The 25,735-nt window shown below is 38.8% G+C and overlaps 2 protein-coding genes and 1 long non-coding RNA gene across 3 annotated transcripts in view; 1 reads left to right on the top strand and 2 right to left on the bottom strand.

Annotated features, from left to right (window-relative positions):
- Nucleotides 1–1,128: 1,128 nt before the first annotated feature.
- Nucleotides 1,129–21,394, bottom strand: BPNT1 (3'(2'), 5'-bisphosphate nucleotidase 1). Its single transcript, XM_004271023.3, has 9 exons — nucleotides 21,108–21,394; nucleotides 16,876–17,003; nucleotides 13,620–13,724; nucleotides 12,823–12,930; nucleotides 11,320–11,368; nucleotides 9,999–10,090; nucleotides 5,773–5,970; nucleotides 3,283–3,388; nucleotides 1,129–2,014 (listed from the first exon to the last, which is right to left on the bottom strand). The coding sequence occupies exons 2-9, from the start codon at nucleotides 16,993–16,995 to the stop codon at nucleotides 1,866–1,868; spliced, it is 927 nt and encodes a 308-aa protein (XP_004271071.1). The 5' UTR covers nucleotides 16,996–17,003; nucleotides 21,108–21,394; the 3' UTR covers nucleotides 1,129–1,865.
- A 449-nt stretch (nucleotides 21,395–21,843) lies between these two features.
- LOC117201770 (uncharacterized) lies at nucleotides 21,844–24,563 on the bottom strand. Its single transcript, XR_004483862.2, has 2 exons — nucleotides 24,425–24,563; nucleotides 21,844–22,010 (listed from the first exon to the last, which is right to left on the bottom strand). It is a non-coding gene; the product is annotated as an uncharacterized LOC117201770 (long non-coding RNA).
- A 52-nt stretch (nucleotides 24,564–24,615) lies between these two features.
- Nucleotides 24,616–25,735, top strand: part of IARS2 (isoleucyl-tRNA synthetase 2, mitochondrial) — a 77,964-nt gene continuing 76,844 nt past the window's right edge. Inside the window, exon 1 of the mRNA XM_004271022.4 lies at nucleotides 24,616–25,011. Within this exon, the coding sequence (XP_004271070.1) occupies nucleotides 24,745–25,011 (267 nt within the window). The 5' untranslated portion in view covers nucleotides 24,616–24,744. The remainder of the gene's footprint in view (nucleotides 25,012–25,735) is intronic.

The raw sequence follows: 25,735 nt of genomic DNA, 5'->3' as shown, positions 1-25,735 counted from the left end.
GGAACTTTAAATGGTTGAGCATGGCTGGAGTACAGGTTAGTGAACAGAGGTGATCCTGGAGAAGGAAGAAGCTATAACATCAAGAGGTTCACATGTCATTGTAATGAACTTGCATTTTATCCTAAAGGCAATAGGAAGCCATAAAAGATTTTTGAGGAAGTGAGTGGCATTACTAGATTTGGCTTTTTAAAAAACCTGGAGCCAATGAGAGATGGATTGGAGAGGAGTAACAGTGCAGGAAGGAAGATTAGACAGGAAGACACTGCAGTGATTCAAGGAAGAAATAAAGGGGTGTGAGTGTGTAAATTAATGTAGAAGAAATGGGAGTGGAGAGAGAATGCAGACTTCCAAATATGTCACTTGGATAAAGTTTTTATATTATAAGAGCCTATAGAAAATAACTTCAAAGTTATTCTCACATTGTACTTAGATTTTTTTAAAAATTAGGTCTAGTCCACTGTTTTCATATAGACAGAGAACTCTTTTCTTAGAAGGAAGTACTTTCCAAACATGGCCAATTATCAGGATCACCTTGGAGATTTGTAAAATAATTTAGGGAGGGGTAGGCAAGAATGAAGAGTTTTTTAGACATAATTCAGAGATACCTGTGAGACATCAAAGTAGGCTTTTGGGTATAGAAATCTAGAGTTTGAGAGTTCTAAGCTAGATACAGATTTTGGAATTCTGGGTAAAAGGCCCTTAAGTGAAGCCATATTTGTGGATTAGATCATCTAGAGAGAACTCAGGACAGAATCATGGTGAACACTGCCGTTCAAGGAAAGGGAGACAAAGAGAAACCAAGAAAGGAGACTGAGTAGGAGTGGCTATTAGGGGGAAGAAGAAAAACAGGACAGTGAGAAGAGAGTTGCAAGAGGGAGAGGGGCCAATGGTGTCAAAGCCACAAAGACCTCTTCCTGCAGGTGCCTTGTGAAAACAGTACTCCAACACCGTCTCTAGTGAGTGTTACACTTAAATGACTACTGAATCCCTGGAGTAGCTGTCTTAAAATACATGGAATTTTAAGACAAAACCGCTTGGCTGGAGCCTGTGAATTCATATTTTCTGAAAAGCTTCCCAGGTGATTCTGACATGCAGTGGGTTTGGGAATGATTAATTTAAACCACTTGCTTAATACAATGAGAGAAATTTATTTAAAAGCACAGGACAGAGTCCTAAACAATAAAAACCTAGGCAGAATGTCAGAATAATTTTGATTGCATACATTATAATCTTTCTTTGGAAGGAATAGGAGCAATTATCTAACTTTCCACAGTTAAACTGCATAATGATGCCATAAGGATAAAGTAATGCCCACAGCAGAGAATACATGGTTTCCAACTACTTAAAAACAAAAAAAGCTGGTGAATAACAGAGAGAGCTAGAATTAAATAATTTATTATAAAGAAATGTTTCTTCAAAATCTGTTTCATCAACATATAGAATGATATTTTAATGTATTCAGAATGGGGGTAGGAAAACGTTTTACATTACTGTGAAAGACAAGAATGAGATTTAGGTAATAACTTGTGGTTCTGTGCCCTAAAGAAATCTGGTTTACAAAACAGGAATGCTGATTCAACAGTGCACCAGGATGGCCAGTTGGAACTAAGCTTTACTTTCACTGCTCCAAATAAAAGGAGGAAAAATGAAATGTGAAATATACTGACTTTACAAGTTTTCCAGATGTCAAAATTGGTCTGGTTGATTCATTAATCAAGACGTTTAAAAATTCAATTTTCTACTCCTAAGTAACCAAATGTAAATCAGTGATCAACAATGAATGAAGTAAAGGTAGAGCTCAAATTCCATCCAATTAGTTTTTGAGGAGCAAATCCTTCTCCTGGCTGAGTCGACGAGATTTCCCTTCAAGGAACAAGTACATTTTTAACAGATTCGGGAACTCGACTTGCATAGTAGTCATAATTCCTCAGTGTGGCCAGGACGCCAGCTGAGTTCATGTGCTTCACTTCCTTGTTATACTGAAGGGCATTTCCATGGATATCGGTTAACTTGCCTATGGAAAAAACATCAATACAATGTCAATGGCTGATCGGATCATTATGTTTCTAGTTATTTCTAACAGCTTCTTGCTTCCCTATATAATAATATCCATTGAATTCTGGATAAAATAAGGAAGATAATGCATGACCACAAAGGTTAAGTATTAATTCACTTACAATTTAAGACTACAGAGGAACTTGACTAACTAAAGGCTAAATCATTATTTTTTCTGCCTGATTAAAATAATTTCACTTAGTATTTTCAATTTATACTTCTCAATATCAATTAATTTCTCTTTTCCTGGAGTGATTACGTTTCCTATTGGTTATACTCCATCACCCACGATTCCCGGTTTCAAAAGTGTTTTCTTCATTCTACCATTTATTAGTAACATTTTATTTGGTAAGAGTTTAAGTGAAGTATGTTCATAAAACATAACTGTGTTATATTACAGTCTCATTTAACATTCTAATGAGAATGGATCGTGATGAATTTAATTTCCTTGTCATGTAATATGCTGAGCTATCGACACAATAATGTACCAGGAGAAATGATAAAATAAAAGTCAAGTGTTTAAGAGTAAATGTGGGGGCTTCCCTGGTGGCGCAGTGGTTGAGAGTCCGCCTGCCGATGCAGGGGACACGGGTTCGTGCCCCGGTCCGGGAAGATCCCACATGCTGCGGAGTGGCTAGGCCCGTGAGCCAGGGCCGTTGAGCCTGCGTGTCCGGAGCCTGTGCTCCGCAACGGGAGAGGCCACAACAGTGAGAGGCCCGCATACCGCAAAAAAAAAAAAAAAAAAAAAGAGTAGATGTGATCTGATGTCTATTTGAATTAGAAAAATCATCTTGCTGTGTATATATCTGTAGTATTTTTGCAGGTAGATTAAAAAAATTCCAACTCTATGACCTTTAAGCACTAGCACAGAGACATTTACCAATACAATATTGGTTCAAAAGAAACTAATGAGGATGATGATGAATATTTTACTTTTCAAGAAGAAAAACCCCTAAAAGCATTAAAGCCATAAATTAATAAGAGTTTAATTAAATGAACTGTGTGTAGATCAAGGTCCAAAATAGAAACTGTAACTAAAGGAAAATGAATTCACTGAAAATCTACTTTCTCACCTATGAAATGCGAGGCTTAGATTGGATAACCTCTAACTTTCCTTCTATCTTTTATATCCTAAGAGTCTAGGTAAAGTAACATTACTGAAATATGTCCTAGCATAGTACGAAAACTGTATAAAAACTGTAATTCCCCCAAATAAAATGGACTAACCTCCCACAGCATGTAAAATGACTTCTGGAGCACAGGTGTCCCACTTCTTACATCCAGGACTTGCAAATACATAAGCAGAGGCTTTGCCTTCAATCAGCTGGATAATCTGTAAGGTTAAGAGAATAATTATCCCTCAACCATGAAATAACTGAGGTACAAATAAAGAGAAACTGCTTGTTTCTGTCAGTATATTTCAATTCCTCTGTCAGACTTGGGTTAAAGCCTTTAGCAGGTGTAAATGAGTATTATGAAGAAACATATAGAATACATGCATAATAATGTAGTATCTGATGGGAAAAAAGAAGTCAAATAAGCTACAAGGAGGATATCTGAACGGTCTCTATATTCTAAGTTAGTTAAAATAAGGTTTTCTTTTTTATGCTGTCTTTTCTTCTTACAGTAAAAGCAATATATATTTGTTGTAGAAAAAATAAAGCTTTTTAATCTTGTAAAAATTTGATCATTATTATGTAAAGGATACAGAAATATCGACCAGTACAATAGTGTATAGATTGTAATAAATCCTAACAGATATGTGATGCTGACTAGTCTAAAAGCAGTTTCATAAGTCTTTGTTTTGGTATCATATCTGTTGCTATTTCTGCTACCAAAGTATGAATTTTAAAAGAGTCATCTTGGACTTCCCTGGTGGTCCAGTGGTTAAGACTCCGTGCTTCCACTATAGGGGGTGCGGGTTTGATCCCTGGTTGGGGAACCGAGATCCCGCAAGCTGCACGGTGTGCCAATAAATAAATAAATAAATAAATAAAAATCAAATCAAACAGTTATCTTACTAATGCCCTGTAATATTCATACAAAACTGAGGTCACTGAGGGACTTCCCTGGTGGTCCAATGGTTAAGACTCCATGCTTCTACTGCAGGGGACACGGGTCTGATCACTGGTCAGGGAACTAAGATCCCGCATGCCGCGTGGTGTAGCCAAAAAAAAAAAATCTGAGGTCACCGACAGAAACCGCATGACTCTCAGCAGTAACTTGCTATCAGCCTTTCATTAGCTGCTTGACTTATTTTTTGGTTATACTGTAAAGTAATTAGTGCTGTAAAATTCAGACTTCAAATATTGAGATGAAGAGGCCAGCCTGGGAGAATAAGGAGAGCCTCAGTGAACATAAGGTAACCAGCTATTCTTTTTAGGATTACTGTATTCAATGACACGTTCAAACCATTAACCCTTGCTGCAGACTTCTGAGTAAAAGCTTTCTCTTTCTTTTAAGAAATCTGTGTCAAGTCTTATTATGTGCCAAGAACTATGCCAGGTATATTTTTTGAGGGAAGAGGGACTGTGGCTTTCGTCCGATTCTCAAAGAGGTCCTTGATGCAGAAAAGTTAAGAACTGCCCAACAAGGTCTTTGCAACGAGAAAAGGTGGGAGCTGTGTAGGGTGGGGACTTTGCTCCTACGGGGAATGGTACCTCCTTGGGAATAAAAGAGGTAATGGCATTTTGTAGTTACAAAAGTAGGGGCAAAGAGAAATCATATTTCAGTGACTATCAGGAATATATTTTTACTTTGAAATGTTTTACATTTTTTTCAAAATACTGCTATTTTTAAACTTCCATTTTTCATCCTCTTATAAGTAAATGCTTTTAGAGGGAGATCATTTTGGAAGCTGCTGTAAAGGCTGGTTGAGGGATGATGACAGGTTTCACCTAAGGCACTGGCGGTTGAGATGGATGAGACATTAGGAAAGAATTAAGAAGATCTATAGGTAGGATCAGATTGATAGGATGTGAGGCAGGAAGGAGGCTAGGATGGCTTTCAGATGTCTGGCTAGAGCAGTTAGAAAAATGGCGGTGCCATTAAGCAGATAGGAAGTAGGGAGAGGAACACATCTGGGGGCAGGTAGAAAGAGGATGCGTTCCAACTGGGGATGCCGAATTTGAGATACCTGATGGATGTCATCATGACAACCAAGGGGCAATCAGATGAGAAGAGATCAGGGATGGAGATCAAATTGTGTTCCAATTCACAATGTTCTCAGGAGGATGGGAGCCTAGGTGAATGAATGGGGTAAGTATCCAGAAAGGGAAAGGCAGGCCCATCCTGGAGTCTGTAGAAGAAAGGTCTGGGAAGTAATCCAAGAGGATCCTTGAGAAAATGAGGACTGGCAAGAGGCCCGGGGTCTTATCCAAATGGCTTATCACTGAATTCTCTTAGATAAAAAAGACTTGAACCACAACATTTAAAAAAAGTTCAGGGAATTCCCTGGTGGTCCAGTAGTTAGGACTCCGCGCTTCCACTGCAGGGGGCACAGGTTTGATCCCTGGTTGGGGAACTAAGATCCCACATGCCGCGTGGTACGGCCAAAAAAAAAAAAAAAATTGAAATGTTGCTGAAATGTGTCTTTAATGGCAAATTACCATCTTTAATCTCTTCTCCCAAACTCTTATTTCACATTTTGTAACAGTGCAGTATTTCTTTTAATAATTCAGTTGCATTTCAGGGTAGATGATGGATGGATTTTGGTACCTTATTTCCTGCTCCTCCCACCCGCAGCACATCATCAGGATTCATAGCTGCAACGCAGTCCGTAACCAACTGGCTGTTATGGGACCGGGTAGTTGTGATAATGTGTTTCCCGGCAGGCACTTCTTTCAGCTGAAACCCGAAGGCACCTAAACCTAAAACTCCCCAGATTGTTCTCCCCAACACAGCATCTGGTCCTGCCTATGTAAATGGGTGAAACAATGGCAAAGCTTGTCATCATTTGGAGAGAAAGGTTCACCATAAATAGAACATTTAGTTATATTAGCAACATGATTTTTTAAAAATAAAAACATGATAATGTTATAAAGTACAAAAGCAGTATCATCGACAAAGAAATTTTCCTGAGAACATCAACTGATCGTTCTCATTGTTGTTTTGGTTAATAATTGGGTTTCAGGGAGTTCCCGGGTGGCTTAGTGGTTAGGATTCTGGGCTTTCACTGCCGTGGCCTGGGTTCTATCCCTGGTCGTGGAACTGAGATCCCACAAGCCACACAGCACGGCCAAAAAAAATAATAATAATTGGGTTCCAAAGGTACGGAAAGGAACTTCTGGTTATTCCCTGGAGTCTTCAGGAAAGGCAACATCACATACTGATTCCTGTTCCTTTCAGAATTATCCAACAATGTCATTACTGTATTTGAAAATAGCTGTTTGCAAAAGGTACATAAAGCCCCCAGGAAATGAAACACCGTGTATTGATTACTTTTCATTGTCCAAGGAACAATAAGGATCACATTACTATGGGAATAAGTAATGGTGATAATATAATAATGCTGCTATAGAGACAAAGCGAGTGCATATGCCGATACTGAAGAGTGGCCATGTATAATGGGGTCAGGGTTAAAAGATTTTACTGACAATTGGGGTGGTAAGATGACAATGACAGTGCAATCCCAGAATCTGTATTTTCCTTTGCAGCACTCAAAGAACTTTCAGCCACATTGTTATAACTATACACTTCATATAGAAAAACATAACCGGTATTTCATGGAAAGTAAACCTGATGCATAAAAGATTAACACAAAGTCGTCAAAATACCACTATATCAATAGAGTAGACATACAGACATATATTTTTACTTAATACTAAACATGTACCACGCACCATACTAAGTGCTTTACATATATTATCTCATTTAATCCCCAGAACAATCCCATGAAATAGTATTATCATCCTTATTTTACAGATGAGAAAAATGAGTTTTGGAATCATTCCGTAACCTGACCAAGGACTCTAAGAAGATCATAATCAAACTCAGGCTCATCTGTGTTCAAAGCCAGTATTTTTCGGGACCTCCCTGGTGGTCCAGTGGTTGAGACTCTGCACTTTTACTGCAGGGGGCGTGGGTTCGATCCCTGGTTGGGGAACTGAGATCCCATATGCCACAGGACATGGCCAAAAATAAATAAATAAAATTTTTTTAAAAAGCCAATGTTTGTCGTCACTAAACTAGTAGACTACCTCGGTTTACTTCTCAAAATGCTTTCACACACATCATCTTATTTACCCTACAGCAGTACTCTGGGTGCTGTTATAGTGAAATATGCTTGGGCTGCAGGGTTGGATTCCCTGGGAAGTGGAGATCAACACCTGTGGAAGGAAGGGGAGTGGGCAGAGGGAGAAACCGAGCTGTGATGCAGACACGACCACAGCTTCAGCCAACCCCATGGGGAGCTCTGGAGCCAGAACGGCTCTTCAGAGTTGTACCAAACTGGGGAGAACACATCCCAAACTGGGATGAGATGCCAGGCCTTTACACCCCTCCAATCATCAGTCACTAGAAATGGACTACCTTGGGAATGGGCGTGTCACTGGCAAGGCGGTTCTTCACAGGTGAGGCGATCCCCAAAGAGGCTGAGAGCTGAAGGCTTTGTGCGGACGGCACTCCCAGCAAATGGGGCAACAGAGGAACCAAAAAACAAGCACTGGGGGCTCAGTATATGTTCGAGTGCTTCCCCTCTTCCCTCTTGAGTTTACACTACAGGAGAGGCTGGAATCGGAAAAGTACAGAGAGGCTCTGTGCGCTCGTTATGCTTCAGCTCAATTGCTGAGACTAATTTCATGTGCCCAAGAAACCTATTTATTAATTCAGCTCTCCAGTTATTCTGAAAAAGAAAGGAAAGCATACTAAATAGAGGACATGAGCACTCTGGTCCCTAAAAACTCATATGACCTCTGTGAATGAATATGTCAGCAAAGAGGATGGGACCGTGGAATCTGGCGCCCTGATGAGGTAAATGCAATCCCATGAGGCAGCCAACTAGCCTTCCTCGGTGCTCCTGATCTCTCAGCCTCTCTTGCTGACTCTCTCCTTCAGAGTTCCCACACCAACTGTCTGGGGGTAAAAAAGGCTAACATTTTCACCTTACTGATGAGTTCAGTAAGATTCCTAATGGTTAAGGAGCTACCTCCGATATACAGACAGACTGGGTTTCTTTGCACTATTCCATGCTCTTTCCTTTGAGTGCTTCCCAGCTTCAGGATCTGTTAGAAGCAGTAATAAAGTCTGAACTGTAAAAAGTCTTCTATCTGGCTCAAGAGAGCAATGTAGAGCAGTGGCTAAGAGCTTGGACTGCAGTTTAGGTACCAGACCTGCCATTGACCAACTAGGGCAAGTTACTTGTCTCAGTTTCCTCTTCTTTAAAACAGGGATAAAGGCTTCCTTAAAGGACTTTGGTGAGTATCAAAATGAGATAATGCATGTGAATCCCTCGAGTCTGTCAGTACACAGTAAGCTCTTGATAAATGTTAGCTATGATGATAATGACTTTAAATTGGACATTCAGCCTTGAAAACTACCAACAAAGCTAAGCAACTTTTCTCCTTGTTGCAACAAATTTTAAGGCATAAGCAAGAGAGAAGGAAGAGAGGAGGGAAAGAAAGTGTACAGAAGGGAACGTGGTGAAGGGACAGGTAACAAAGGAGAGAAGCAGAGCAGGAGAAAATGAGCTGGTACGTGGGACAGACAGTGACTACCGGGGTACCACAAGTTGCCTACCTCTTTTCTGCCTACCAGTGCAGCCAAAAGCCTAGCTATTTTTCTCACCTTTGCTTCACTCCTGGGTTCCCTTAACTTTTGATTTTCATTGTTCTGTGGAAAATGAATACAATTTTTCTAATCTCAGAAAGAAGTGATGGAAATGGTCAACAATTCCTAAGCGCTTAGATCCTTTTTTGATAGAAGGTGCCACGCACTGCAATATTATCTATGAATTAAATGCCCCTGTTTCACTTGCTTTAAAGTTTACATGATAACGGCAAACTTGTGTCTGCGTATCATACTGTATAAACATTAGTCGTATTAAAAGAATGAATGGACTCTTAAGCAGTTCAATGTGAGACTTTCCCAGTAATGAATGCATAAATAGTTTTGCTGAATAATCGTAAGATGCACACGATTATAAATAAAAAGTTATAATCACATAAATGATATGAAAAACAACAAACTTATCTTAGAACTAGAGATTAATCCTGCTCTCAACTCAAATTAGAGATTCAGAAGTAATAGTCCCCACTCTGGTTACTTTGTTTCTCCAAAGTTCTATCAAGGTCACACTAACGTAAATACCTTAAGTGTTGTATTGCAACAATTTCCTTTAACATTTAATGTGATCTAACAGTATATTCCTGATTTGGAATTACATTAGCCTCTTACTTCTAAGGAAGACAATTTCTTGGGAGTATAGTAGAAAGTCAAAGCAGATTAGAGAGACAAAATGAGAGAAAAGAGTACAAGAACATGTTTAGTTAATGCTGACTATAATTTAGGCACTATGTAGTATTACCTGCAAAACCACATGGCTAGCCTCTTTTCTTGGTTGAAATGGTTCATTTCTTCAACGTGCTTCAAGCACCACCTGTAAATCAGGTGTCTCAATGACCAAGCTAACCAAGAGCCATAACAGTAATTCCCAAACTTTTGCTTATGATTTGAATCATAAGGCATACATAACAAATATGTGCAAATCATACAGTGTGTCTGTGTACAGTCACATACATACATACACATTCCTGGTATCAACACCCCCCAGAGGACCTGATTCCATACATCTGGGGTATAACCTGGGAATCCTTACTTTGGAAAGCTCCCCCAGATGATTGCATGTGCAACCAAGCTAGAAATCATTGGATCAGATAACATTAAGAATCATATAATACCATAATTATTTATCTAATAAAATATTTTGGTATCATTTATAGTAATACCTGGTAGTTGTAATATGGCTGGTTAATAACTCCTGCTATGGCTTTTCCTTCATAAGCAATTCCAATAAGAACTGTTACATTGTCAAGAAGACCTAAAAAGAAGAAATTTGTATCAATTACATAACCTTCTCAGGTTATGACTCATCATCAGCACATCAATGGCTCCAAGTTATTTTTGCAATAAAGGTAAGGAATTTGCAATGATTCATCCATGATTAAACCTACTCTGGCAAAATACACAAATTATGAGAGATGGCCAGGGACAGAAGTAGGGACTACAGCCACTTAATTGAATTGATACACATCGTCTCATGGTCCCATTAGTAATCATCTGTAAACCAATCAAGTAAATCAGCCATAACTCTGCAGCCATCATCATCAGATTCCTCTGTGCCCCCCTCTACCACCATCCGACTCACCTCTGCCTGCTAGATCACTCTCGATTGCAGGATTACTCTCTAGATTTGCATTTCAAGCCCCTAAATTAAGATTTCTCACAGCGGGGCCAATGGACTAACAAGCAGCATTAGAATTAACTGGCTCAATTTTTTCAGTACAGATTCTCAGGCTCCTTTGCAGAGCTAGTGAATCAAAACCTCTGGAGGTCAGGGTTGAGAGCTGAATGAGCTGTTTAGGTGTTCTTACACGCACTGAAGCTGCCTAGAGTGCCCCTATTTCTCAATGGATTACAGAGACATTTTCACACGTACTACAGGATTCACTCCTCGTAGATATGTCTCATCCAAGGGCAGAGAGAGTTTTTTCTAGGAATTACGAGACAGTTTTCTTTTTTCAGCTGAGAACCAATATAAGAAAAGCTACGTTGATCTTCCTCTCAAAAATAAGAATCTAAGCTTATGCTACGCTCCTAAAACCTACCACTCTGGCTCTGAGCCTGGCACTTCTCACTTCAGCGTTGCCAACTTTATTTTAATTTGCTGCCTTCTAATTTTGCTCATCTTAGATAATTTCAGGAAGGAGAAATATTGCACTGTGTTTCAAAACCCATCTTTAGAGGTGAGGCTGTGAAGTGAGACAGCAGTTCGCTGAGGAAGCGAGCGAGGGATGGGCATGGGATGGTGGCAGAGCAAGGCGATACAGTGACACTTTTCATCATTTTTCTACCCAATAAAGCTGGGGGTTCAGTATAGTCCCTTCGGTTACATTGGTTTAATGTTAGTTATTTTCATCCAGGGGACATTAGGATTGTGGGACTGGTGGAGTATGGGGGGGTGGTATTTGAAGGAGATTAAATGTTTACAACTAAACATCATATATTAGTCCTACTGCTGTCAAATACAAATATAAAAGAGATACCAACCTTCAGTATATTCCTTGGTACCATCCAGAGGATCAACCCAGACCACAAGCTAAAAAAGAGGAAATGTCCAAATTGAGCATATAAAATTTAAAAAATTGATTTAAATGGATAAACTAAAACTATCTTTTTTTTAATTTTTGAAATTATATTATGGGTGGCTTAAGCCAATGTCATCATTGTAATATTTTTTTGTAATAATTTTGTAATAATTTTGTAATAATTTTGTAATAATTAAAAAATAATTAAAATAATAATTAAAATAATTAAAATTAAAAATAATTAGAATAAAAATAATTTAAAATAATTTAAAATAATTAAAAATAAAAATAATTTAAAAATAATTAAATAATAATTAAAAATAATTAAAAATAATTAAAATAATTAAAAAATAATAGTAAAAAAGTAAAATATTAAGTAAAATATTAACACAACATTGTAAATCAACTATACTTCAATAAAAAAAATTTTGATATAAAATGGTTAACTGGTAAAAGTTTATTGTTACCTGAACACTAAACATGTGGCCATGAACATCCTGGGCTCTAGATGGTGATATAAGGAAAACTTTAAAGTGGCACCAAAAATGTTTTGTGTGGATGCTACTCATTTTTATATATAAATGTTGATTTAAGATAAATAATGACAGTCTGATTATCGTAAGGACACACGTATATGCGGCCAAGAAAAATGAATGGTTTATAAAACTGGCAGTAGCATAAAAAAGAAGTCCCCTCTTCTTAGGACTTTTAATATGATTCAGGATACGCAGCCATTAACCACTAGATGCTTGATGTAAATTTGTGAGGGCATATTTCTGACGGGAGACACCACATCTTTTTTTCTATACTGCATATCACAGAACAAAGTGCCTTACTCATAGTAAGTGCTCAACGAATGAGTGTTACATAAATTAAAACTCAAAAATTGAAGAAGTTTGATAGTTATCTGAAGTCATAGATTTAATTTAAGCAACAATCAAAAGCAAGGGGGGTAATTTTTATGGCCTTCCAAAAATATAAGGTAGCAATCCATTTCATCTCCTTCCAGCTCCAACTACCAATGAAATGTTTTACCAAATTTACTAAATACTACCAAATTTACTAAATAACAAATTAGATTTTCTCCCTAAAAGTATTTTGTTTTTTGGCCATGCCACGCGGCTTCAGGGATCTTAGTTCCCTGACCAGGGACTGAACCTAGGTCCCAGCAGTGAAAGCACCCAGTCCTAACCACTGGACTGCCAGGGAATTCCCCCAAAAGTATTTTTAATAACAGTTTTAGAGTGAAGAGGAAATCAATAGAATGAGAAAATGAACTCGAAGTGAATAGGTCAGACATCCCATATGGTTGCCAGGCACTTATATGTTGGCTCTGAAAGATTTCAAGTTCCTGGTTTCCCTTGTTTTATAACTACCAAGTTTTCATCATGATGGCAAATTTATTTCCTTTACTACGACAAAAACTGAAGATAAATAGAAAGTTAAGTAATAACATGGATCATACGTCTTCCTCTTTGATAGCACTGTACTGTGATGGGCATGGTTGCTTCAGTATCTCCTCCCACTGACCATCTTCAATCAACTCTTGATCCACGTCTTCAGGAGGCAGATCCTAAAGCAGAGAACACAGATGATGACCGAAGCGGTTTCCTGTTTACAGAATACCGTCTGTCTCAGCAACAAGAAGAAATGCAGTATCACAGGTTTCACTAGTCCTTCCTGTTTATCATTTCTATTTAGAGCTTTTAAAGCACACTGAATAAAATTGCAAAAACAACCACATATGGCTCATCAAAGTTGATTACAAAGGATCCCAACTTCATTATCCTGAACAAGGATTAAAAAGAAAAGAATTTTTAAGTAGTATACACCTATTTACACAAGTGGCTCTGCTATCAGCTATGTCTAACTCTCAAATACATGAGATGTCAATTCCTTCACCTTCACAGTGTTAGTCTTTGAATAAGTATGCAAATAAGCCTTAATTAAAAAAAAAAACAGGAACCATAAAACCCATTTTATTCCAGTTCTAGAACTCCACCCATCTTATACTTTGTATGTTGAATGTCACAACAGTAACCATATCATCTATGGTCAAGAACTGACATATGTGGCCTAGAAATAAACCAAAATATTAAAAGCAGATATTTTCTGAAAGTCCAAGAAAAATGATAGTTATTTTTGTGTTAAAACACAAAAATATAATGCTTGAAATCATAAAAGTAGTGTATAAATCACTAAAGGGGCAATTACAAATCCATACAGTAAACAGGGATTTAAAAAAATATATGATAGTCTTACCTCTTCCCCTATAATTGTTAGTTTGGGGAATTTCCGTGCCAAAGAAGAGCATATGCTCATTTGAACTAATCGGTCCGCCTTGGTCTGCAGGTCTGTTGCACAGGTCTGCAACAAAGAAAGCACATTTTAGCAGAACTAAGTATGAAATAAGTTGTTCTTTGATGCCTCATGCGTGATTATCTATATCCATTTAAATTACACTGTCTGTTTTAAGATTGATCAAGCTTAAATTAACATCATATGAGTCAGTTTCTTGGCTGGGTTTTTCTCATGGGATTTATAGTGGCTAAAGTTTGGAAAGGAGCTTTTAAATTACTTAGAATATTTTCTCCCCCAGTTCACAAATTCCTTTTATAAGATCTCTACGTTAATCTTTTGCTTAAGCAGGTTGACAGACAAGAAATTCACAATTTTCAAGGCAGTTAATAATAATAAATAACTCTTTAGTTATTTAAAAGGTATTTCTTATATGGATCTTTCTATAAACTCCACTCAATCCTAATTTTAATAATTCAAGAGGTCCTCAGAATGATTCGTTATTTCTTATTTCAAAATTTTTATTTCTAAACTATAAAAAAATAAAAGTGAATGGCAGTAGTATTTACTACATAACTCACCTATGGCACTCAACTGAATCCATAACTCATATAGTCACACTTGTGAAAGACAGTGACCACTTCCTTGGTTAGCTTGCTTTCAGAGAATTAAGACATGTTGCAATTTATACATGCCTGTTTAGGTGGATTTACACATTATTTTATCTTAAATAGCAGATCTTTCGCAATACTTCGTAGTGAGATAAGGAATGACTATGAAAATCAAACTCTTTTCTGCCACAGGGAAGTTTGCTGGTTATCTCAATGTAAAGAACAATTTTGCTAGAATGTAGTGCCACAAAGGCAGAGACCTTTGTTTTATTTTCTAAAGAACTGTACCTGGCACACGGTAGGTGCTCTGTAAATATCTGTGGAATGAAACTACTTAAAATAATTGTTGAAATTGAAGATTACTTACCTATCAATCAAGTTTAGAGACCACTGCTCCAGAGAAAAAAAGACACATTGATAGCCATTCAACTCTATGAGGAAAGCTCTCCCAACTCTTCTCTAGGATAAGATATTCCCTGCTCTTTCTACCGACATAGTGCCAGATCTCACCATTCTAGATACTTTGTGTGACAAATCTGTTTTTGCCCTGTCTCTTTTAAAATGAGGTGTCAACAAGTGGATATAAAGTACTAGAAGTGTCTGACCAGTAGAGAGGACAGTGAGGTTATTATCTTTCTTTCTAACTTGAACACTGTATTTCTATTACTCTTTAGCTATCGGCTACAAAGTGGTCCGTCTAATATAATCACAAGAGAAAATCAATTTAAACAAAATAAATAATGCTAAGAGAAAAATATGCAAAGATATGATCCAAAATATTGGCGGTGGTGGCCTAATAGATGATTTTGTACTTTTTGCTGTTTTTCTCCACTTCCTATGTTTCATAATAGAGAAAACAATAAAAAAGGAAAGACAGTAAGATTAGTAGCCTTCTGAAAGTAGCTGTTTTACATTGTTGGCTTGTCATTGAGCATGTATGTGATCAACTAAAACCTCTTTTTCACACAAATTTGAATCAGACTCCCCCCTTATTACTTGAACATTAATATAGGACTTTATTCCTATTGTAATATCTTGTTGAATTTGGCCCACCTTTCTCAGAGTTTGCAACTATTTTGAATACTTATTCTGCAATCCAATACAACAACTAGCCCTTCCAGCTTCATTTTATTGACATATTTGATAAGTATCCTTTCTACATCCTCCTCTTCCACAGCACTTTTGAAAAGATGCATTCAACAAATTTTTTAAACTGTATTTAAGTTAATGGCTAAAGAGAAAAAGACAGTCAGGAGCAGAGTCCTACGATCTGTCAACCAGTGACCCTTTTCCAGCTTGAAAGTGAATCATGAATAAAATTATGGGGTAACATTGTTCACCTAGTTATGAGTACACCTAACAGTGGCTCAGGATGGGGGATGAGAGATATCATCTATATATTATAAATAGCTTGAATGCTTTTTGAAAATGGAAAATGAGGGACCATAACAAATTTTTTAAAAAGTTGATTCAAATCAATTTTGATTTCAAAATCAAGATACCCTATATCTATTTCCTATACTATTAAGCCCATAAATCTATCAAAAAAGGAAATGAGATTTATTTCACTAGTTCTTGTGATTTTTATTCTTAATTTTAAAAGTAGTTATGTTGAATATCCTATAATTAGTTCACAGGAACTTATTTCTAAGTTGTTTTTTACTTATATATATAAGGTCCTTATTTTTTTATACAAATAGCCTTAAATAGATGCTTGACTAATCATAAAGGAGCATCTTAACTACATCTCTATTTCAAATCATTAAAATGTTTATCATATCCTAAAATTTTCCCACTTGGGAAAAATTACAATACAATTTTCCTTAAAGATTATGACAGGGCTTCCCTGGTGGCGCAGTGGTTGAGAGTCCGCCTGCTGATGCAGGGGACGTGGGTTCGTGCCCCGGTCCGGGAAGATCCCACAAGCCGCTGAAAGGCTGGGCCCGTGAGCCATGGCCACTGAGCCTGCGCATCCGGAGCCTGTGCTCCGCAATGGGAGAGGCCACAACAGTGAGAGGCCCGCGTACCGCAAAAATAAAACAAAAAAATTTGTAATGTGAAATAATCATAAAATCTTGTGGAAGAAATTATATTTTAAACTAGAACACATGCACGGTGGGATTTCTTTTAAGAATCAACTAACACTATAAACTATCTTTCTGTTAATTTACCTAAGTTTTTAATTATCATACTGGAAAGAAAACCTTTGCTTTAGGTTTCTTTTCCATGCAGAAAAAACATTTTAAAGCTTTGAATATAGGGGATACTTATTTAAATGCCAGATGTTACCAAACATGTCAAGTTCACCAAGGACTGCACGGCTTTGCATGAAGTAGATTACTTCAGGATATGAAGCTTGGTTCCAGTGCTCTGGAGCTAGACAGCGGTTAGAAGGCCCAGTCATATAAGTAAAGGTTTTGGAGGTAGGAAGTCTAGAGTCCTCTACAGAGCAGAAATAGAGCCCATTTGAACTAAGGGTCTTGCAATCGCCATAAGGGAGCCATTGAGTATTTCAACTATTAAAGTCTGTCCAGATTATTATATCCTTTTAGCTAAACCTCAAGGGACAAAAACAGAGTTGGTATGAAATGAGACGAGACTTTCAGTACCTTCTCCACGATACCCAGGTCTCCTTCAGCAATAACACGCCTGACTATCGTTCCTGCCTTTTGAGCAATAGAATATGCCGAAGCCACCAACCGCATCAACACAGTGTGACTGGAAGCCATGACGTGCCCTAAAGGAAAATCGAGAGAAATGTTATGTTACTTTCAAAGCCAACTGCTGGTTTCATTTACTTGAATTCAATTCAACATATTGGTATTGAGTGTTTACTTGAGACTGCTTCAATTAACTGTATAGATTCTCTAATAAACATTTACTAAGAGAGACTTGGAAAAAGACTCCATTTCAGCATTAGCTCTCCCAATAAATTCTATAGTATTCTTTTTCTCTGCAGATGGGACATTTTGAGGCATGGGGGTAACTGGCCCAGGACTATAAACATGTGAATAAGTTTTATGTATGACAAATGTAATGTACAAAAGCTGTGGACGTGCTGCAGGGGCTAAAAAATAAGGTATAATACCTGCCCTTAAGGAGCTAATATTTTGGTGGGCTGAGGGTAAAATACTGTAAGCTAATGTCTATAACATAACACTGGTAAGTGCTGACAGAGGTATGAAGAGCATAAGGGATGTGTGTGTATGTGGGAAGTAATTAAAAAGGGGAGGGACTGCATGTGATTACATTTAGTTTCTGAAACTCAATGAATATTCCTTTAGAGATTGAATAAAATTTAATCTGCTGGTTATTGGCTACCATCCTCATCAGTAGCAAAATAAAGAGAACAAGCAGGATAACCACTGGACTGAAGACCAAGCATTTGGAAAAGTAATGAGTGTCAAGCAGCCCCTGGCCCAATAAAAACTATGAAAAAAACAGTCTTTAGGATCAAGTACTTTCCTTTTTGAAAATACAGATTCAAATCCTGCAATTTTATTGACTGCTTTGATGCTGGGATACATCACCCAGATTCCCTCTGGGGTTGAAGGACTTACTTCCCCAGCTGTTGAGAGGGCTGCCAACAGATGGTCTTTGGCTGCCATGTCTTTAGGAATTTATCTGCTGAGAAGAGTCATTTCACCTGAAACTGGTCAACAGGGGGGTGTAAAGGCCATTCCTCACTCCAGCTGGGCTGCCACCCCAATTCTGCTGGGTCTTCCTAGCTTCCAAATTCCCAGTGGGGTGGGCTGAGCCTTAGCTGGGACTGAATCATGGTCCAACTGCCCTCATCCCCCATCCTGAGCCACTGTTAGGTGTACTCATAACTAGGTGAACAATGTTACCCCATAATTTTATTCATGATTCACTTTCAAGCTGGAAAAGGGTCACTGGTTGACAGATTGCAGGACTCTGCTCCTGACTGTCTTTTTCTCTTTAGCCATTAACTTAAATACAGTTTAAAAAATTTGTTGAATGCATCTTTTCAAAAGTGCTGTGGAAGAGGAGGATGTAGAAAGGATACTTATCAAATATGTCAATAAAATGAAGCTGCAAGTCCTTAACTTCCTTATAGCAGTTCAGATTACATCCACTGTACTTCCTTCTCTACTAGTTATACACCTTCTGGCTTGTAAAACACTAACTTTTGTAAGCATGTCTCTCTGAAAGCTCATCAAAAACAGGGATTAAAGGCACAGGCACTGAAGCCTACTTCCTGTGTTCAATTCCTAGCTCTGGCACACATTAGTTGTGTGACCTTGGGAAAGCCACTTAAATTCTTTGTGCCTCGATTGGTAAAATGGAGCTAGCAATAGTATTATAACACAGAGTCATGGTAATTATTAAATCAGTCTCTGGCACAAGGTAAGCACTAAATAATGCTGGCTAACCATTATTACAATGATTATTCTCATTGCTGGCTATCCTGCAGGGACATTAGGGCAGCGTTAATGGCAAAAAAAAAAAAAAAAAAATCCTATAGCTTCCGCAACATTATTTTGACTCTGAGGATATAATATTACCAATATGACCCAGAATCACAGCGCAGGTTCTTTTTCATGATGTTCTGGGCTTGAGGCTTGGAGTATGAAAAAGGGTTGTACAACATTTAAGGCAATCAACCTAATATCCTATCATTTAAGGAATCTTTACAGCTGTCAACATGGCTAGTTCAGAAGGACAAAAACAATAGGAATCAATGATCCATTTCTTCTCATAGCCTGGGAGAGGTATCTTGAATTCAATATAAAGGTGGTGAGCATATGAGGATTAGGTTCTTAAAATAAATGATGAAATCGGAACCCAGGGGGAGTGCAGTAGTATCCAAGTTGAGGAGATGGAGCTGGGTGTCTGCGGAGGCCAACATGATAGGAGTGTGCAGGGCAGAGTACCAGAGAGACCTCTGGAGACCTGCTAATCAGTGCAGGCAGGTGAGGAAACTACCTGAAGGAACAGTAGGTGTGATCTTCAGAGCTCACACGGCTTGGGAGTTCATGCACCCACTAGCCAGTGGGAGACCTCATCATTCACAACACACTGGTTAGAGTAACACACATTGCGGGTGGGAATGTAAGAGGGTGCAATTACTTTGGGAAACAGTTTGGCTGACCCAGCATTCCACTCCTAGCTATTTGCCAAGAGAAAAAGAAGTGTAAGTGCTCACAAAGACTTCTTCATGAATTTTGTTTGTTTGGTTGTTTTTTTTTTTTTTTTAATTTTTTGGCCACACAGCACGGCACGTGGGATCTTGGCTCCCCAGCCAGGGATCGAGCCCATGCCCTCTGCATTGGAGGCGCAGATTCTTGACCACTGGGCCGCCAGGGAAGTCCCAAGACTTCTTCATGAATGTTTATAGCAGATTTATTTGTGACAGACAAAATCTGAAAACAACCCAAATGTCCCTCAACAGGTGAGTGGATAAACAAATTATATCAAATTATACACTTTAAATATTTACATTGATTGTATGATAATTATACCTCAATAAAGCTGCCAGAACCATAAAAAAAAAGAAAAATAAATAAATGGTGAGTTCCCACTCAAAATACTAAGACAATTTATCTTTTGGAACTTGACTATAACAGAGCAAATTCTGAAAAAAAGAGAAATGAGCATATATCAAAATATGATATAAAACTATAGTAATTAAAAGTTTAGTCCTGGGCAGAATTTGAGAGACAAATCAATGCAATCAAATAAATTCCAGAGATAGATCCAAATACACTAAAGGTGATAATTCAAATCATGAAGGAAAGTTAATTGTGCAAAAAACGGTGGGGACAATTGCTAATCTTTTAAAAAAGTGTTGGAATCTTTTTGCCTTCTTTATATCAATGTGTATTCCAGATCAATGCATGATTTTAAAAGTAAAGAATGAAACTATAAAAGTATGGGGATAAAACATGAGTGAAATGTTTTATAAATTTGGAAAAGCACTTTTAAACATGACTAAAACCAAGAATCCATTATATATTGATAAATCTGAAGGCATAAAAATTAAAATGTTTATATAGCCAAAATACCATAAAGCAAACAGATGAGTGACAAAATGATAACAAAAATTTGTATCACATACTAGACGAATGTGCTAATTTTGTTACATAAGGGGCTTACATATATCAATATGTAAAAGATGAATGATTCAACAGAAGAATGTGCAAGTGATGCCAATAGGCAATACTTAGAAAAATAAAAGCAAAGGCCATTAAATCGTGAAATGCTCAATTTCACTAATTATGAAAGAAATGCAATCTAAAACAATGAGAAATGATTGTTCATATGTAAGACTGGCATAGATAAGAAAGTTTGCCCAGTGTTGGCTGGAGTGTGAGGGAAGATCCTCCTGAGCATTATTAGCGAGGATGTAAAGTGGTGAAACCGCTTTTTTGAAAATCTTATTAACAGTAAAATGTACACATCTTTTAAACTAGCAATCACATTTTCAGGGAATCTAAATAAATAAAGCAAGTCTACAACCAGAAAAGGCAGTAGGAAGAATGTCTGCTATTTTAACGAAATTTAATTTTAGGCGTAAGACAGCCTCTAAATTTGGATGCACTAAAGAACTCACCGTCTAAGTCTGCCTTGTTATTTCAACAACATATGGCCATAAAAAGACCCCGGGGCACAGGTAAACAATCAAAATGCTGACACTGAAGAATCTAGGTCCGATATCGGAATATCTGGAGAAGTACTCTGATTTGCGTAATTTTTTTTTTTAACATAAATCCTTTGAATCTCTTCATATCTGTGCAGAGGGGTGGAGTTAGGGGACCAATAAACTACTCAGATCTGCCTAAGGCCCTTGCGCTGCCCCGCAGGAGAGAAAATTACTTACAGTGACAAGACTGGCACCAAGTCAGACGAAAGAGACTTCAGGGGTAACCAAAAAAGCGTTACCAAGCAACAGGTCCCCCGCAGCGTCCAGTACAGCGCTTACCCTCCGCGGATGGGTCATCAGTGGATGCAGACTAAACCTACCTCAGCCACTGAGCATGCGGGAAGTTCGGCGCAGGCGCAGAACAGCTACTTTGCCACCGCCCAGTCTGATTTCAGACCCGCCGGAAAGTTCCACTTGTCCGTGTTTTCTCCAAGCTTTCCAAGCTTTCCATAGGCTCCAGTCCCCTGAAGTCAAACCGAAAGGTGTATTAAGTAATCATTCTGGTTTCAGGTGTCTTCCAATCCACTTTGTGCGCACAGTTTACTCTTAAGATATTTGTCCGGTTAGTGATACCGCCCCGTGGCGGCAGGCGGCTACTTAACCTCGAAACCCTATGAGTCCGTGGACTGGCTTCAGGTGGTCCGCGACGCCCCTACCTCTGTTCCCCCTAAGAAAACTTTATGCAGAAGTGTGTTACTAGCGTTTATTTTTTATTTTATTTTTTTAAGCATTTATCAGATTCCTGAAAGGGTCTGTGACCCTTTCATTCGGCTACTGATTAGTCCTGGGAGATTTTTTCTCTTCCTGGTCGGATGTACCATATTAATTATTTTTGTTTGTTTTTTTGAAGCACAGAAAAAAAAAAAACCTAATTACGACTTTTATTACACTGCCAAAAGTAAAAACAAACAAGCAAAACCAAAAATTGCCTGTTTATTCATTTTGGCTTTCACCATATATTTAAGAAGCACACTTCTTGTGTCTGCCTGTATTTCTGTGTCCATGTGGGAGCCGACTTGCGGTGAGAACAGCAGAGCGAAGAGGCAATGATCTTTTTTTTCGGTATTGAAAAGTAGGGCACTGTGATTAAAATATAACAACATAAAATAAGATGACAGAGTTAATAGCAAACATATCAGTTATAACAACAAATGTAAATTGTTTAAACTCATCCATTTAAAGACAGAAATTCTCTGATTAATTAGAAAGCCAAACTCACTGTTTCATCAGAGTAGAATTCAGGGTAAGAAAAATTATCAAAGGGAACAGTCTTTTTTTTGTTAAAGGTATCCTTTATATTAATAAAACTGCTTTATTTTTAAACATTTTAAAATTAAATAAACCATCACTGCATTCTCGTTGCTAAAAAAGAAAAACAATCAAAAAACCCCACAACAATCTGTCCAAGCCTTTTTTTTTCTTATTTTCCTAGTTTCATATGCTTTATTTTATTTTCACTTAAAAAAATAAATTTATTTATTTTTATTTTTGGCTGCATTGGGTCTTCGTTGCTGTGCACAGGCTTTCTCTAGTTGCGGAGAGTGGTGGCTTCTCTCATTGCCGAGCATGGGCTCTAGGCATGCGAGCTTCAGTAGTTGTGGCTTGTGGGCTCAGTAGTTGTGACACGCAGGCTCAGTAGTTGTGGCACGCAGGCTCAGTAGTTGTGGTGTATGGGTTTAGTTGCTTTGAGGCATGTGGGATCTTCCCGGACCAGGGCTCGAACCCATGTCCCCTGCATTGGCAGGCGAATTCTCAACCACTGCGCCACCAGGGAAGCCCCATTTTTTTAATTGGGTAAAAGATTCATTAAATTCTATAGTGCTATACAATTTTCAAAAATTTTGCACGATTTCGTATAATCCCATAATAACCTTTTCCCCCTACTCCTATATTGCCCCTTCCCTTTCCGCTCTCTCTGCTGGTAAGCACTAGTTTGCTGTCTATATCTGTGTCTGCTTCTTTTCTGTTTTATTCACTAGTTCATTGTATATTTTAGATCCCACGTATAAGTGATATCATAATGGTATTTGTCTTTCTCTCTCTGACTTATTTCACTTAGCATAATGGCCTCCAAGTCCATTCATGTTGCTGCAAACGCAAAATTTCATTATTTTTTATGGCCGAGAAGTATTCCATTGTTTATAGACATAACACATTTTATCTATTCATCTGTTGATGGACAGTTACGTTGCTTACATACCTTGACAATTTTGTAAATAATGCAGCTATGAACATTGGGGTGCATGTGCCTTTTCCAGTTAGTGTTTTTGTTTTTTTCGGATACATACCCAACAGTGGAATTGCTGGATCATATGGTTGTTTTGTTTTTAATTTTTTGAGAAACCTCCGTACTGTTTTCCACAGTGGCTGCACCAATTTACATTCCCATCAACAGTGTAGGAGTGTCCAGACCTTCTTAGAGCTTCTGTCCCCAGATTGGAATTTTGCTTTATCTTTCCTGATAATGCAGAGCCATACTGCACCATCTGGTTTTGTAGGTTAGATAATTAGGAAAACTCTAAGAGCAGAATACTTACAAAATTTTTACAATGTTTTCCCCACTACTTTACAATTGTTTTAGCTTCATCTAATTCAACAGCAGTTTGTTCTTGCTTTTTAGAGACATGCCTTTACTAGATTCTTAAGAACATCAGCTTAGTTTTCATTAAAAAAAAAAAAAAATTGCTTTGGGAATTCCCTGGTGGCCCAGTGGTTAGGATTTTGTGCTTCCAATGCAGGGGGCATGGGTTTGGTCCCTGGTCAGGGAATTAAGATCCTGCATGTGGCAGGGCCCAAAATTAAAAAAAAAAAATTGGTTTCGGGGAGAGGGTGGTTAGTGAACAATTTACACCTGTGTGCTCTTCTGTAACTCCCAAAGTTTTGTAATTAGAAAGAAACAATAATTTCTATTAAAAAAAAAAAACAAAACTCACCAGAGAGCAGTATCAACAGATGGCTACCATTACATGGAGTTCTAGTTTGAGAAGACTTTTACTTACACAATCTCATTTGATTTTCATAATAACTGAGTTAAGTCAGACCATTTATTTTATGTTACAAATAAGTATAACAAAATTTACCATCCATTGGTTTTTATAATTAAATTGTATAATTACACAGCGAGCACAACTGGCATGAATAAGTTCAAGGATAAACACAACCGACTGTGAGCCCAACAGGTGGGAAGAGAAGTGTGCGGGTGTCTTAGAGAGTTGCCTTATGCTCTGATAGCTCAGTGTACCCTCAGTGCAGGTTTTAGGAGTAAACAGAGAGCACTGTTGCATTCAACAACATGTTATGTGGAGGTAGGCTGTACTTGCTAAAGCGGTGCTTCCCAGTAAGGTAGCCATTAGCCCCATGTAGTCGTTGAGCACTTGGCAAGCTGCTAGTCCAAATGGAGATGTGCTGTATGTGTAAAATACATAGCACATTTCGAAGACTTAGCATGAAGAGAAAGAATGTGAAATATCATACTTGTAATTTTTGTTAATTACCTGTTGAAGTGATAATATCTGGGTTATACTGGATTAAAGAAAATATACTTTCTAAAAAGGCAGGCCGCTGTGATTGAAATACGAGCCGGCCGCATCTGCCTCATCTCCTTCGGCCCCTGGGTATCATCCCGGATCCGGGATGGTTGCCGCGAGGACCCGGATGTGGCCCCGCCCCCTGCGTCTCCCGGCCCCTTCCCCGCCCCGCGCTTGCGCACTCCTGCTAAGGCTCGCGCAGGTGCTCTGGCCTCCGTGTTCCCCAGAGCCGGGCGGGAAGTTAGGCCCCGGCGCCTCTCCGGAGCCTGGGGTTGGCCTGGCTCGCCATGCGTTGCGGGCTGCGCCCTCGCGGGCCGGGAGCAGCGGCCCTGGCCGTGGCCCGGAATTTGTGGGTGCCGCCCCGCCTTCCTTGTCGGCCTGGCTGGCGAGGGGCGACGAGGAGGCTTTTGGTGCGGTCAGTCACCGGGGCCAGTAACCAGCTGCAGAATTCGAGTAATGGCAGCTATCGGGACACGGTGTTGCTGCCGCAGACCAGCTTCCCCATGAAGCTGCTGGGCCGCCAGCAGCCCGACACGGAGCTGGAGGTCCAAAAGGTACGGGCCGGCCTGTGCGCGGCGCGGGCCGGGAGGGGGACCTCGGGAGGGGGGACACGGGCCCTTCCCGGAGCCACGCCTGGGCCACTCACACCCCGGGTGGGGCGGGACCCAGCCGCAGGCTCCAGGCCCTTTTGGGCCGGGGGTATTGCGACCAGGTCAGTGGAAATCATGCGCTTCCCACAGGTTGTATTGGGTGAAAACAAGTGCACAAACCTCTAGGCAAGTACCATAGAGGTGGCCGGTTCCAGAGCGGAATGCTACGGGGGAACCAGCGATGCTCAGCACGGATGGAATAGAAGTCACAGTTTTAGTTTAGACAGAACCAGTCGAATTTGAACGCTTTTCCAGTGGCTTTTAAAAAGTAAATTAACATGTACACATATAAATAAAAACTCGATTATGAGAAGTTGAAGCTCACTCTTGTGGTATCAGTAGGTCCCTAGTTGGAATTACGGCTTGTTTGAAAGGTCAGGTAGCTGTGGTTACTTCCTCAGAGTCCGCTTCCTAAACTGTGCCTCTGTCTCCTGTATTAGACTGAATTTTCTAAGGGCAGAGATTCACTTGTTAGTTTGTGTAATTATAGAGTCTTTAAAATCCCTGATATTTTGGATGTATTGTCTAAGTAAATATGCTTAGATTAAATATTCTTATGACAGCTCTCAGAGTTCTAGACTCACAAACCTGTTTTGGCCATCTAATTTTTTAAAGTGTTTTATCCAGT

Source organism: Orcinus orca, chromosome 1, assembly GCF_937001465.1.
Source record: "Orcinus orca chromosome 1, mOrcOrc1.1, whole genome shotgun sequence".
Classification (NCBI taxonomy): domain Eukaryota; kingdom Metazoa; phylum Chordata; class Mammalia; order Artiodactyla; family Delphinidae; genus Orcinus; species Orcinus orca.
Note: the sequence above shows the minus strand (reverse complement) of the source record. Positions and strands in the feature narration are given on the sequence as shown.

Bases quoted from the DNA above. Each gene is read 5' to 3' on its own strand.
- BPNT1 (XM_004271023.3), bottom strand. From the start codon at position 16,995: ATGGCTTCCAGTCACACTGTGTTGATGCGGTTGGTGGCTTCGGCATAT. The intron at 11,369-12,822 runs GTATGATCCATG...CCTCTTTTTTAG, and splicing joins GTGCTATCAAAGAGGAAGAC to CTTGTGGTCTGGGTTGATCC. The intron at 3,389-5,772 runs GTACCAAAATCC...TTAACCTTACAG, and splicing joins TGGGAGGAGCAGGAAATAAG to ATTATCCAGCTGATTGAAGG.